The sequence below is a fragment of the Coregonus clupeaformis genome, chromosome 8 (genome assembly GCF_020615455.1).
Source record: "Coregonus clupeaformis isolate EN_2021a chromosome 8, ASM2061545v1, whole genome shotgun sequence".
NCBI classification, from domain to species: Eukaryota; Metazoa; Chordata; class Actinopteri; order Salmoniformes; family Salmonidae; genus Coregonus; species Coregonus clupeaformis.
In genome coordinates this window covers 43,638,384-43,651,484 of record NC_059199.1, presented here as the reverse complement: position 1 = coordinate 43,651,484, position 13,101 = coordinate 43,638,384, and the positions used below count along the sequence as shown (strand labels likewise).

At 42.9% G+C, this 13,101-nt stretch overlaps 1 protein-coding gene across 1 annotated transcript in view; it reads right to left on the bottom strand.

Annotated features, from left to right (window-relative positions):
- Window positions 1-201: 201 nt before the first annotated feature.
- The window catches only part of calcr (calcitonin receptor), an 89,536-nt gene continuing 76,636 nt past the window's right edge, over window positions 202-13,101 (bottom strand). The window contains exons 12-16 of the mRNA XM_041885008.1: window positions 11,845-11,905; window positions 11,626-11,692; window positions 7,962-8,180; window positions 7,378-7,419; window positions 202-831 (exon numbers count right to left, since the gene is read on the bottom strand). Of these exons, the coding sequence (XP_041740942.1) occupies window positions 607-831; window positions 7,378-7,419; window positions 7,962-8,180; window positions 11,626-11,692; window positions 11,845-11,905 (614 nt within the window). The 3' untranslated portion in view covers window positions 202-606. The remainder of the gene's footprint in view (window positions 832-7,377; window positions 7,420-7,961; window positions 8,181-11,625; window positions 11,693-11,844; window positions 11,906-13,101) is intronic.

Sequence of the window (13,101 nt, the reverse complement as noted above, 5' to 3'; positions counted from 1 at the left end):
GTGACCTTCAGGGGATCTCTTCAGTGTTGGATTCAGTTCACACAGAGCATGCCTCTCGTACTGGCAGCCCACCCCACACACCCTTTGGTATAGGCAAAGCAACAATACAGTTTCATCATCATCATCATCATCATCACCTTCACCATCAACATCATCATCATCATTATCATCATCATTATTATAATCATTATAATCCTCCTCCTATTCATCATCATTATAATCATCAACATCATTATAATCATCACCATCATCCTCAACATTCCCATAATGTGTGGGAAGAGTCCCACAGATAGCAGCTTTAGGACGTGCCACATTTCAAACGCGGCTCCCGTTTCTTGTACTGTATATCTTAGTGTCTTTAATAAGCAGCCATAGCAGCAGCAAAGTCATGTAAATGAAGCATCAGCCATCATTGGCCAACTCATGGGAGAGATATCACTGTATCACTGTCCAGACACACACTGTCTTGTCCTTCACAGTCTGGGGCTGAACCCACCCATTCTGTCTCTGAAATGTGGAACTGCGGCGGGATAGTAGAGAAACATCTCCATCTTGGTTCCTCTACTAACTCTTCTCTCCTCCGACACTCAGACTGCCTCCCGCTTGTCAGGCGTACGTCTCCCCTGTCTTAAGAGCCACCAGCTCAGAGTCCTCAGAGGTGTGTCTGCCGTTTAAGTGTTCGCTGTTGCAGTCGTGGTGGTACATGAAGGCGGGCACCTCAGTGATGGAAGTGGCGGTGTAGGAGGTAGAGCGCATGGAGCAGTGGTCCCGCCGTCTCTGACCCCACTGGGCCTTGTACTGAATCCACTGTCTCTTCAGAGCCGCCTGCACCTGAGAAAAAGGCACATTCAGATTATCAACTGTTTTCTCTAATGGGTGAGTACACATGCAAAATGCATAAACACCCATACACACTCACACTCACAGAGAGAGAGGGGGTACAACCATCTTTAGCCACTCTTGGAGGACAATGGAAGTACATTCCATAAAAGCTTCTTTATTATTAAATCAATGCATTTCAGCTGTTGCCTTCATCAGGGTTCTACAGACATCCAGAGAGTAATAGACTTGTTAGGCAGAGACAGGTGCAAAGAACAAATACACATAGCCTGTTTGTACCTCACGCTCATCACACAAACTCTTTTTTTTATATATATTTTTTTGCACCTAAGAAAACAAGTGATAGACAACAATACAGATATAAACAAATCAAATAAAAAATGGGCGTGCAGTTGTGGTTGGAAGCCCAAGGGCTTATACGAAAACCACACCACAAATCTACAGTTGAAGTCTGAAGTTTACATACACCTTAGCCAAATACATTTAAACTCCGTTTTTCACAATTCCTGACATTTAATCCGAGTAAAAATTCCCTGTCTTAGGTCAGTTAGGATCACCACTTTATTTAATAGTAGAGAGAATGATTTGATTTATTTCATCACATTCCCAGTGGGTCAGAAGTTTACATACACTCAATTAATATTTGGTAGCATTGCCTTTAAATTGTTTAACTTGGGTCAAACGTTTCAGGTAGCCTTCCACAAGCTTCCCACAATAAGTTGGGTGAATTTTGGCCCAATCCTCCTGACAGAGCTGGTATAACTGAGTCAGGTTTGTAGGCCTCCTTGCTCGCACACGCTTTTTCAGTTCTGCCCACACATTTTCTATAGGATTGTGGTCAGGGCTTTGTGATGGCCACTCCAATACCTTGACTTTGTTGTCCTTAAGCCATTTTGCCACAACTTTGGAAGTCTGCTTGGGGTCATTGTCTATTTGGAAGACCCATTTGCAACCAAGCTTTAACTTCCTGACTGATGTCTTGAGATGTTGCTTCAATATATCCACATAATTTTCCTTCCTCATGATGCCATCTATTTTGTGAAGTGCACCAGTCCCTCCTGCAGCAAAGCACCCCCACAGCATGATGCTGCCACCCCCGTGCTTCACGGTTGGGATGGTGTTCTTCGGCTTGCAAGCCGCCCCCCTTTTCCTTCAAACATAACGATGGTCATTATTGCCAAACAGTTCTATTTTTGTTTCATCAGACCAGAGGACATTTCTCCAAAAAGTACGATCTTTGTCCCCATGTGCAGTTGCAAACCGTAGCTGAGCGGCCTTTCAGGTTATGTCGATATAGGACTCGTTTTACTGTGGATATAGATATTTTTGTACCTGTTTCCTTCAGCATCTTCTGGGATTGATTTGCACTTTTCGCACCAAAGTACGTTCATCTCTAGGAGACAGAATGCGTCTCCTTCCTGAGCGGTATGACGGCTGCGTGGTCCCATGGTGTTTATACATGCGTACTATTGTTTGTACAGATGAACGTGGTACCTTCAGGCGTTTGGAAATTGCTTCCAAGGATGAACCAGACATGTGGAGGTCTACAATTTTTTTTCTGAGGTCTTGTCTGATTTCTTTTGATTTTCCCATGATGTCAAGCAAAGAGGCACTGAGTTTGAAGGTAGGCCTTGAAATACATCCACAGGTACACCTCCAATTGACTCAAATTATGTCAATTAACCTATCAGAAGCTTCTAAAGCCATGACATAATTTTCTGGAATTTTCCAAGTGGTTTAAAGGCACAGTTAGTGTATGTAAACTTCTGATGTGAACTAATCTGTCTGTAAACAATCGTTGGAAAAATTACTTGTGTCATGCACAAAGTAGATGTCCTAACCGACTTGCCAAAACTATAGTTTGTTAACAAGACATTTGTGGAGTGGTTGAAAAACTAGTTTTAATAACTGTAGAGTCGTGGTCAAAAGTTTTGAGAATGACACAAATACTAATTTTCACAAAGTCTGCTGCCTCAGTTTTGATGATGGCAATTTGCATATACTCCAGAATGTCATGAAGAGTGATCAGATGAATTGCAATTAATTGCAAAGTCCCTCTTTGCAATGAAAATGAACTTAATCCCCAAAAAACTTTTCCACTGCATTTCAGCCCTGCCACAAAAGGACCAGCTGCGATCATGTCAGTGATTCTCTCGTTAACACAGGTGAGAGTGTTGACAAGGACAAGGCTGGAGATCACTCTGTCATGCTGATTGAGTTAGAATAACAGACTGGAAGCTTTAAAAGGAGGGTGGTGCTTGAAATCATTGTTATTCCTCTGTTAACCATGGTTACCTGCAAGGAAACATGTGCCGTCATCATTGCTTTGCACAAAAAGGGCTTCACAGGCAAGGATATTGCTGCTAGTAAGATTGCACCTAAATCAACCATTTTTTGGATCATCAAGAACTTCAAGGAGAGAGGTTCAATTGTTGTGAAGAAGGCGTCAGGGCGCCCAAGAAAGTCCAGCAAGCGCCAGGACCGTCTCCTAAAGTTGATTCAGCTGCGGGATCAGGGCACCACCAGTACAGAGCTTGCTCAGGAATGGCAGCAGGCAGGTGTGAGTGCATCTGCACGCACAGTGAGGCAAAGAGTTTTGGAGGATGGCCTGGTGTCAAGAAGGGCAGCAAAGAAGCCACTTCTCTTCAGGAAAAACATCAGGGACAGACTGATATTCTGCAAAAGGTACAGGGATTGGACTGCTGAGGACTGGGGTAAAGTCATTTTCTCTGATGAATCCCCTTTCCAATTGTTTGGGGCATCCGGAAAACACCTTGTCCGGAGAAGACAAGGTGAGCGCTACCATCAGTCCTGTATCATGCCAACAGTAAAGCATCCTGAGACCATTCATGTGTGGGGTTGCTTCTCAGCCAAGGGAGTGGGCTCACTCACAATTTTGCCTAAGAACACATCCATGAATAAAGAATGGTACCAACACATCCTCCAAGAGCAACTTCTCCCAACCATCCAAGAACAGTTTGGTGATGACCAATGCCTTTTCCAGCATGATGGAGCACCTTGCCATAAGGCAAAAGTGATAACTAAGTGGCTCGGGGAACAAAACATCAACATTTTGGGTCCATGGCCAGATAACTCCCCAGACCTTAATCCCATTGAGAATTTGTGGTCGATCCTCAAGAGGCGGGTGGACAAACAAAAACCCACAAATTCGGACAAGCTCCAAGCATTGATTATGCAAGAATGGGTTGCCATCAGTTAGGATGTGGCCCAGAAGTTAATTGACAGCATGCCAGGGCGGATTGCAGAGGTCTTGAAAAAGAAGGGTCAACACTGCAAATTTTGACTCTTTGCATAAACTGAATGTAATTGTCAATAAAAGCCTTTGACACTTATGGAACGCTTGTAATTATACTTCAGTATACCATAGTAACATCTGACAAAAATATCTCATAACACTGAAGCAGCGAACTTTGTGAAGACCAATACTTGTGTCATTCCCAAACTTTTGACCACGACTGTTCATATATAAGTAAAAAATAAATAAAAAAGTGTATTAATACAGATAACAAAACCTACTAATTATAAATGTATAAATTAATTTATCAGTAATCACACACAAAAAAATACAAAAATAATGTGTGTGTGCATGTGAGTGTATGAGAATTAGGCTACATTTTAGTGCCTAACCACACACTTTCATCAATATGCATGATCATTAACTCAATTTAATATGCTTGATCATTAACTCAATTTAATGTGACAGCTCAGGAAATGTGGATTGATTTGATAAATGTTAATGGAAGTTTGTAGACATGAATTTGGCAAGAACCGAATTGAATCACAATCTAGGCTCCCATTTCCTGTGATTACTTGAAGGGTAATACCTTCCTTCCTCACTGAGTTTAGTGCAGGTAGAGTAGCTTGAGGCATTTATGCAACAGTTAGGCACTTTTCAAAAGAGACACGTGAACATAAGTGTCCATTTAGGCTAGTTTATCTGCTGTTACTCTTTTGAAAATCACCAACTAAGTTTGTACATTTTACATTATGAGACTATCAACTTCTTGAGCACAGCACCGATCTGATTAAGGAGCGTTATCTTGTTTGATAACGTTATACTGCATGAAACGTGTGCAGTCTAAAAATGTTAATCAAAGCAGTGTGTGACATAGGTCTCTATTCAATAATTATTGTTATTATAATCTGTATCGCTGAAGAGTTACAGATTGTGCCATAAAGTATGTAACGGTAATTTCCGATTGAGCCGACATATGCAGCGTTTATAGTGAATGCAATCTCCGCTATTGAGGGAACATTGCCTTTAAATGTCAATCATGCTGTAACGCTTAACTTCCGCGATATAGAATGAATAGAGCCAATAGTTAACTCAGAAGAACGGGCTGAGGCAGAACAAGGAATGTCTAATTCCTGAACAACGGCACACTAATTACTGAGGGAAAATGAGGACAGGACACACTACACTCTCCCATTATCTAATGCAGAGCATATCAACAACTAGCATTCAAAAACAAGAAAGAAACGCACAATGAAAAAAGACAGGCGACCGATCGCATTTCTTTCTTCAGTGTCCTGTTTTTACTCTTGTTTTGTAATACTCGTTGTTCCTGCCAAAACCAGCAGCTGGACCTAGACACACTGCTGTGCACAGGGTTTCTCTTTCCTTTTTTATCAACTAATTGTACTCTGGTCCAAAGTAGTGCACTATATAGGGAATAGGGTGCCATTTCAGACGTAACCTAGAAAACATAAAAATAAGTACTACTTTTTTCCCATTGGCTTAACTTGACAAGAGCTATTCAACAGACTGTGTAGTTAGGGCTGAGTCTCAAATGGCACCCTATTCCCATATATACTGTAGTGCACTACCAGGGCCCTTAGGGAAAAGGGTGCCCGTAGGGAATATAGGGAATAGGGTGTCATTTGGAATGCACACTAGGTCTATGCAGTTTGGCCACAGAATCAAATCGGGGAATGAACTCAGCCCCAAAAACGAATGTCCCAGAGACAGTACGAACCATTATGCGGCAAAGCAAACAAACATTCCCCAACCGAAAAAACAATTACTTTGTGTCAATGCGCCTTTTATCCCCCCCGAAACTGAATCTGTTCTTCCAACACGTCGAACTTGTTTACGGGAGCCGATGGAGTGACGCTGATGAGGTCTGGTTGCTCATGCATGAGCTAACGATTGGCTTGTTTTCCCGGCCCAGAAATAATTCCCAATGTATAAAACATGATTTAACACTGCGCCTGATAATGAACGAACGCTGTGTTAATTCACTGTGTTTTTGTCAGTGCCAGATACCACCTCATGCTGAGTATTCAAATTAGGTCTCAGTTTTTCTTGGTCTGCGCATTGCTTTTGTTTTCTAGTTTCTCAAGCGAAGAAAATGCTCAGTCAGCCTATTCTTGTCTCTGACTGGCCAAGTAGTACGCAAACCCTGACCTATCAAATGCGTTCTCTCAATGTATGACATTAACTGACTGGGTGGGTGGGCATGGGTTTAAACCTCTGGCGTTCTAGATGACATCATCTTCAATATGACTTCAAAACAAGTCTACACAGTCTCTTAAAAAAAAAAAACAGCAATGTCCTTTCAAAATTCAAAAGGTAAAGTTCATGCAGGTGAATCTTGACAGCAAACAGCTGCAGGCTGAGCTGAGTGGGCGACAGTCAGAAAGACAGACAGGGTGGGTGATTCGCCCCGGAGAGGTTCAAGTGTCTGTCTTCTTTCCTCTTCATCTGAGATGGCCTTACTGCTGTTGTCCTTGCTGCTGTACAGGAGTCAGCAGCAGAGACGCTCCCTCCCACTCATTAGGGATAACTCTATCACCACGGGCCACTCATCAATGTGTTATCAGGTGCACAAGATGGCCGCCTGTTGACCTGGAAACGCTCAGTGAAATGGTGTGCGTGACGGGACAGACGAGTCGTGTCAGGTGAAACGCCACCAGGCAGCGATGAGCTGTTTCATTGGTATCTGACTTGTCATCCCCTCAACATGGCCAATTAAAACTGTACTTTAACAAAGGGTAAGGGTTCTTCAGAGGTTCAATTAAAACTGTACTTTACCCAAGGGTAAGGGTTCTTCAAGGTTAAATTAAAACTGTACTTTACCAAAGGGTAAGGGTTCTTCAGAGGTTCAATTAAAACTGTACTTTAACAAAGGGTAAGGGTTCTTCAGAGGTTCAATTAAAACTGTACTTTACCAAAGGGTAAGGGTTCTTCAGAGGTTCAATTAAAACTGTACTTTACCAAAGGGTAAGGGTTCTTCAGAGGTTCAAGCGTAAACTGTACTTTACCAAAGGGTAAGGGTTCTTCAAGGTTAAATTAAAACTGTACTTTAACAAAGGGTAAGGGTTCTTCAGAGGTTCAATTAAAACTGTACTTTAACAAAGGGTAAGGGTTCTTCAGAGGTTCAAGCGTAAACTGTTACTGTATACTGTCTACTGTACCTCAACAAACAAATTATCCAAGAGTTGAACTGAATGGGAAGGGAAGAAAAATATCCCTTGTGTTTTGTTGAAAAGTTGTGCTAGCACAGTAATGCTTACCTCGCCATTGAAAAAGCAAAATATCGTTGCCACTAGTAATCCCTGGAGGAAAAGCAAAACAAACAAACAAACATCAGATACTCTCGCTAATATTACCATATGTCAGATCAGAGCTTTGGCAAGGACTGTGCTGCTGGCATACACTCAGTTGCATGATGTAGTCATAGCAATCAGTAGCATTACCTGGTAATGTGTTAATATATGCATGATGTAGTCATTACCTGGTAATATATCCATGATCTAGTCATATCTGGTAATATATGCATGATGTAGTCATAGAGATCAGTAGCATTACCTGGTAATGTGTTAATATATGCATGATGTAGTCATTACCTGGTAATATATCCATGATCTAGTCATATCTGGTAATATATGCATGATGTAGTCATAGAGATCAGTAGCATTACCTGGTAATGTGTTAATATATGCATAATGTAGTCATTACCTGGTAATATATGCATGATCTAGTCATACCTGGTAATATATGCATGATGTAGTCATAGCGATCAGTAGCATTACCTGGTAATACTGTATATGCATGATGTAGTCATTACCTGGTAATATATGCATGATGTAGTCATTACCTGGTAATGCATTAATATATGCATGATGTAGTCGTAAACCTCCCCTGCCAGGCGGTTCTCTGGCCTCCAGGGGAAGATTACAAACTGGATGCCCAGGAGAGGGACCAGGATCAGGGTAGCTCTCACTGCCTTCATGTACATGTTAGACTCTGCCCGGTGGGTGTCCCTCAGCTTGGTAACCAGCACCCTCACGATGTTCAGCAAGAAGAACAGATTCACCTGGGAAAAAAGAGAAAGAAGGGATTTTATAAATGGCTGAAAATGGTTGCAGTGTCTGAAAGAGCTGAAATCTAATCTGATTATAATGATTTTGCCTGAACAATGGAAGTCTTAGCACCAGCATAAAAAACCATTTGCTTTGATTGAAGTGTTGCACATTCAACAGTATAACAATACAGGATTATAGCTCCAATAACAGCTACCTATTAAGTTTTGATCTAGCAGAAAATCCATGAACCATATGTATATATGCAGGAGGCAGGTAGCCTAGCGGTTGGAGAGGTGAGCCAGCAACAAGGAGGGTTGCCAGTTTGAATCCCGAGTCTGACGGGAGAAATCTGGCGGGAAGTGAGCAGGCAAACCGGAGGGTTGCTGGTATCGAATCCTAGATGCCATTTCCTGCCATTCTGCTCTTTAGCAAGGCACTTAACCTCCCACAACAACTGCTCCACGTGCGCCTAGTATGGCAGCCCCCTGCTCCAACCTGTATGTCCACTACCAGTCAAAGGTTTGGACACACCTACTAATTCCAGGGTTTTTCTTTATTTTTACTATTTTTTACATTGTAGTATAATAGTGAAGACATCAAAACTATGAAATAACACATATGGAATCATGTAGTAACCAAAAAAGTGTTAAACAAATCAAAATATATTTTATATTGAGATTCTTCAAATAGCCACCCTTTGCCTTGATGACAGCTTTGCACACTCTTGGCATTCTCTCAACCAGCTTCATGAGATAATCACCTGGAATGCATTAAAATTAACTGGTGTTCCTTCTTAAAAGTTAATTTGTGGAATTTCTGTCCTTCTTAATGCGTTTGAGCCAATCAGTTGTGTTGTGACAAGGTAGGGGGGGTAAAATACCAAGTCCATATTATGGCAAGAACAGCTCAAATAAGCAAAGAGAAATGACAGTCCATCATTACTTTAAGACATGAAGGTCAGTCAGTCCGGAAAATGTCAAGAACTTTTAAAGTTTCTTCAAGTGCAGTTGCAAAAACCATCAAGCGCTATGATGAAACTGGCTGTCATGATTTACATTTACATTTTAGTCATTTAGCAGACGCTCTTATCCAGAGCGACTTACAGGAGCAATTAGGGTTAAGTGCCTTGCTCAAGGGCACATTTACGTCATTTAGCAGACGCTCTTATCCAGAGCGACTTACAAATTGGTGCATTCACCCAATCTCATGAGGACCACCACTGGAATGGAAGACCCAGAGTTACCTCTGCTGCAGAGGATAAGTTCATTAGAGTTACCAGCCTCAGAAATTGCAGCCCAAATAAATGCTTCACAGAGTTCAAGTAACAGATACATCTCAACATCAACTGTTTAGAGGGGACTGTGTGAATCAGCCCTTCATGGTCGAATTGCTGCAAAGAAACCACTACTAAAGAACACCAATAAGAAGAAGAGACCTGCTTGGGCCAAGAAACACGAGCAATGGACATTAGACCGGTGGAAATTTGACCTTTGGTCTGGAGTCCAAATTAGAGATTTTTGGTTACAACCGCCGTGTCTTTGTGAGACGCGGTGTGGGTGAACGGATGATCTCCGCATGTGTAGTTCCCACCGTAAAGCATGGAGGAGGAGGTGTTATGGTGTGGGGGTGCTTTGCTGGTGACACTATCTGTGATTTATTTAGAATTCAAGGCACACTTAACCAGCATGTCTACCACAGCATTCTGCTGCGATACGCCATCCCATCTGGTTTGGGCTTAGTGGGACTATGATTTGTTTTTCAACAGGACAATGACCCATCACACCTCCAGGCTGTGTAAGGGCTATTTTACCAAGAAGGAGAGTGATGGAGTGCTGCATCAGATGACCTGGCCTCCACAATCCCCCGACCTCAACCCAATTGAGATGGTTTGGGATGAGTCGGACCGCAGAGTAAAGGAAAAGCAGCCAACAAGTGCTCAGCATATGTGGGAACTCCTACAAGACTGTTGGAAAAGCATTCCAGGTAAAGCTGGTTGAGAGAATGCCAAGAGTGTGCAAAGCTGTCATCAAGGCAAAGGGTAGCTATTTGAAGAATATATTTTGATTTGTTTAACACTTTTTGGGTTACTACATGATTCCATATGTGTTATTTCATAGTTTTGATGTCTTCACTATTATTCTACAATGTAGAACATTTTAAAAATAAAGGAAAACCCTGGAATTAGTAGTTGTGTCCAAGGTTTTGACTGGTACTGTATGTTACGAATTCCAAGTTGTTGTGGCTAAAGTTAGCTAGGTGGCTAGATGGCTAACGCCAATGTTAGCTAGGTGGCTAAAGTTAGCTAGGCTAGGGGTTAGGGTTAGGGGTCAGGGGTTAAGGTTAGGGTTAAGGTTAGGAGTTAGGTTAAAGGGTTAAGGTTAGGGTTAGGTTTGGGGGAAGTGTTAGCTAACATGCTAAGTAGTTGCAAAGTAGATCAAAAGTAGTAAGTACACTGAACAAAAATATAAACGCAACATGTTAGGTGTTGGTCCCAAGTTTCATGAGCTGAAATAAAAAATCCCAGAAATGTTCCATAAGCACAAAAAGCTTATTTCTCTCAAATGTTGTGCACACATTTGTTTACATCCCTGTTAGTGAGCATTTATACTTTGCCAAGAAAATCCCTCCACCTGACAGGTGTGGCATATCAAGAAGCTGATTAAACAGTAAAAGGCCACTTTAAAATGTGCAGTTTTGATACACAACACAATGCCACAGATGTCTCAAGTCTTGAGGGAGCATGCAATTGGCTTGCTGACTGCAGGAATGTCCACCAGAGCTGTTGCCAGAGAATTTAATGTACATGTCTCTACCATAAGCTGCCTCCAACGTTGTTTTAGAGAATTTGTCAGTACGTCCAACTGGCCTCACAACCGCAGACCACGTGTAACCACGCCGGCCCAGGACCTCCACATCCGCCTTCTTCACATGCGGGATCGTCTGAGGGGGGGTGGGAGTGATGCTGAGGAGTATTTCTGTCTGTAATAAAGCCCTTTTGTGGGGAAAAACTCATTCTGATTGGCTGGGCCTGGCTCCCCAGTGGGTGGGCCTGGCTTCCAAGTGGGTGGGCTTATGCCCTCCCAGGCCCACCCAAGGCTGCACCCCTGTCCAGTCATGTGAAATCCATAGATTAAGGTCTAATGAATTTATTTCAATTGACTGATTTCCTTATGTGAACTGTAACTCAGTAAAATCTTTGAAATTGTTGCATGTTGCGTTTATATTTTTGACTATTATAGTTGCAAAGTTGCTAATTTGCTAAAGTTGTCCGTGATGAGATTCGTAAGTGCAACCTTTGAGTTGCTATATGTTCGCATTAAGTAACTTTCTGTCTTATGTAACCATACCAAATGTAACATATCATACTAATTTGCGTGTCCCGGATTTACATTTGCTATGTTACGTCTAGTCTATGTGTCCACTTTAGGAATTTAAATTGAGTAGGGTGTGACTTACGAGCAGCGCTGCCATGATGGGACCGTGGACCACGTAGAGCAGATGGGTCTCCACACTCATCCAGCAGCTACAGGAAGGAGAAACATCCGCCGTCAAACAAGTCCCTCTCTACAAACAGACAATAAAGTATTCTTCTTCTCTTTTTAGATCTGTGTACTGCAGCCGACCACACAGCTGCTCAGCTTATTTACAATACTACTGCAGAGGACCATTACTCACTTGTCATCAAAATACTTCTTCCTCGCTACAGCGTGAATGGATGCAGGCACTAAGGGAAACCCTGGAAACAAGAAGACAGACACTGTAAGGACATCTGCAAAACGTTAATTAATCAATTCATGAATTAATTATGTTGTGTTTATTATAACGTAAACAGTTATAATGTTTTTACTACAGTAATTAGTGTGTAATTCCTCAGTTATAAGCGTAACTTATTGTATATCTACTGTACTGTAGCCTGTTTAGAAGAAGTTAAAGGGGAAGTTCACTTAAAATAGAAATTAGCATAAACACAGCCAAGGTAAGTGGATATCCCTTTAAACTATCCCTTTAAGGCTGTTAAGCATGATCATGTAATTTAAAGTGAAGATACCTGACAGAATAGACAGTTAACCAAATAGCCAATGGAAGCTCTTTCTAAAGTCAAAACAAGCTTATAGCATCATGTTGTCTGCTACAAGCTGAGCAAGAACAACCCCACACGGAGCCATTTCCTCTACTTACCGAGTCTGGTTAAATCCTTTCCCTATAAACAACACAACCATGCCAGTATTTATTGGGGTTCTCATTTGCTGGGCCATAAACAGATGAAACAGATGATTCCGAACTGCGGGTCCATTTGGAAGTCATTTATCAAGGTCCTCCATCCCTCCATCCCTCTCTCTTATCCACCCCTCCCTCCCGCCCTCTCTCCATCCACCCCTCCCTCCCTCCCGCCCTCTCTCCATCCATCCCTCCATCCCTCTCTCTTATCCACCCCTCTCTCCCGCCCTCTCTCCATCCACCCCTCCCTCCCGCCCTCTCTCCATCCATCCATCCCTCCATCCCTCTCTCTTATCCACCCCTCCCTCCCGCCCTCTCTCCATCCATCCCTCCATCCCTCTCTCTTATCCACCCCCTTCCTCCCGCCCTCTCTCCATCCATCCATCCCTCCATCCCTCTCTCCATCCACCCCTCCCTCCCGCCCCTCTCTCCATCCATCCCTCCATCCCTCTCTCTTATCCACCCCTCCCTCCCGCCCTCTCTCCATCCATCCATCCCTCCATCCCTCTCTCTTATCCACCCCTCCCTCCCACCCTCTCTCCATCCATCCCTCCATCCCTCTCTCCATCCCCCCCTCCCTCCCGCCCTCTCTCCATCCATCCCTCCATCCCTCTCTCTTATCCACCCCTCCCTCCCGCCCTCTCTCCATCCATCCCTCCATCCCTCTCTCCTATCCACCCCTCCCTCCCGCCCTCTCTCTCCATCCATCCCTCC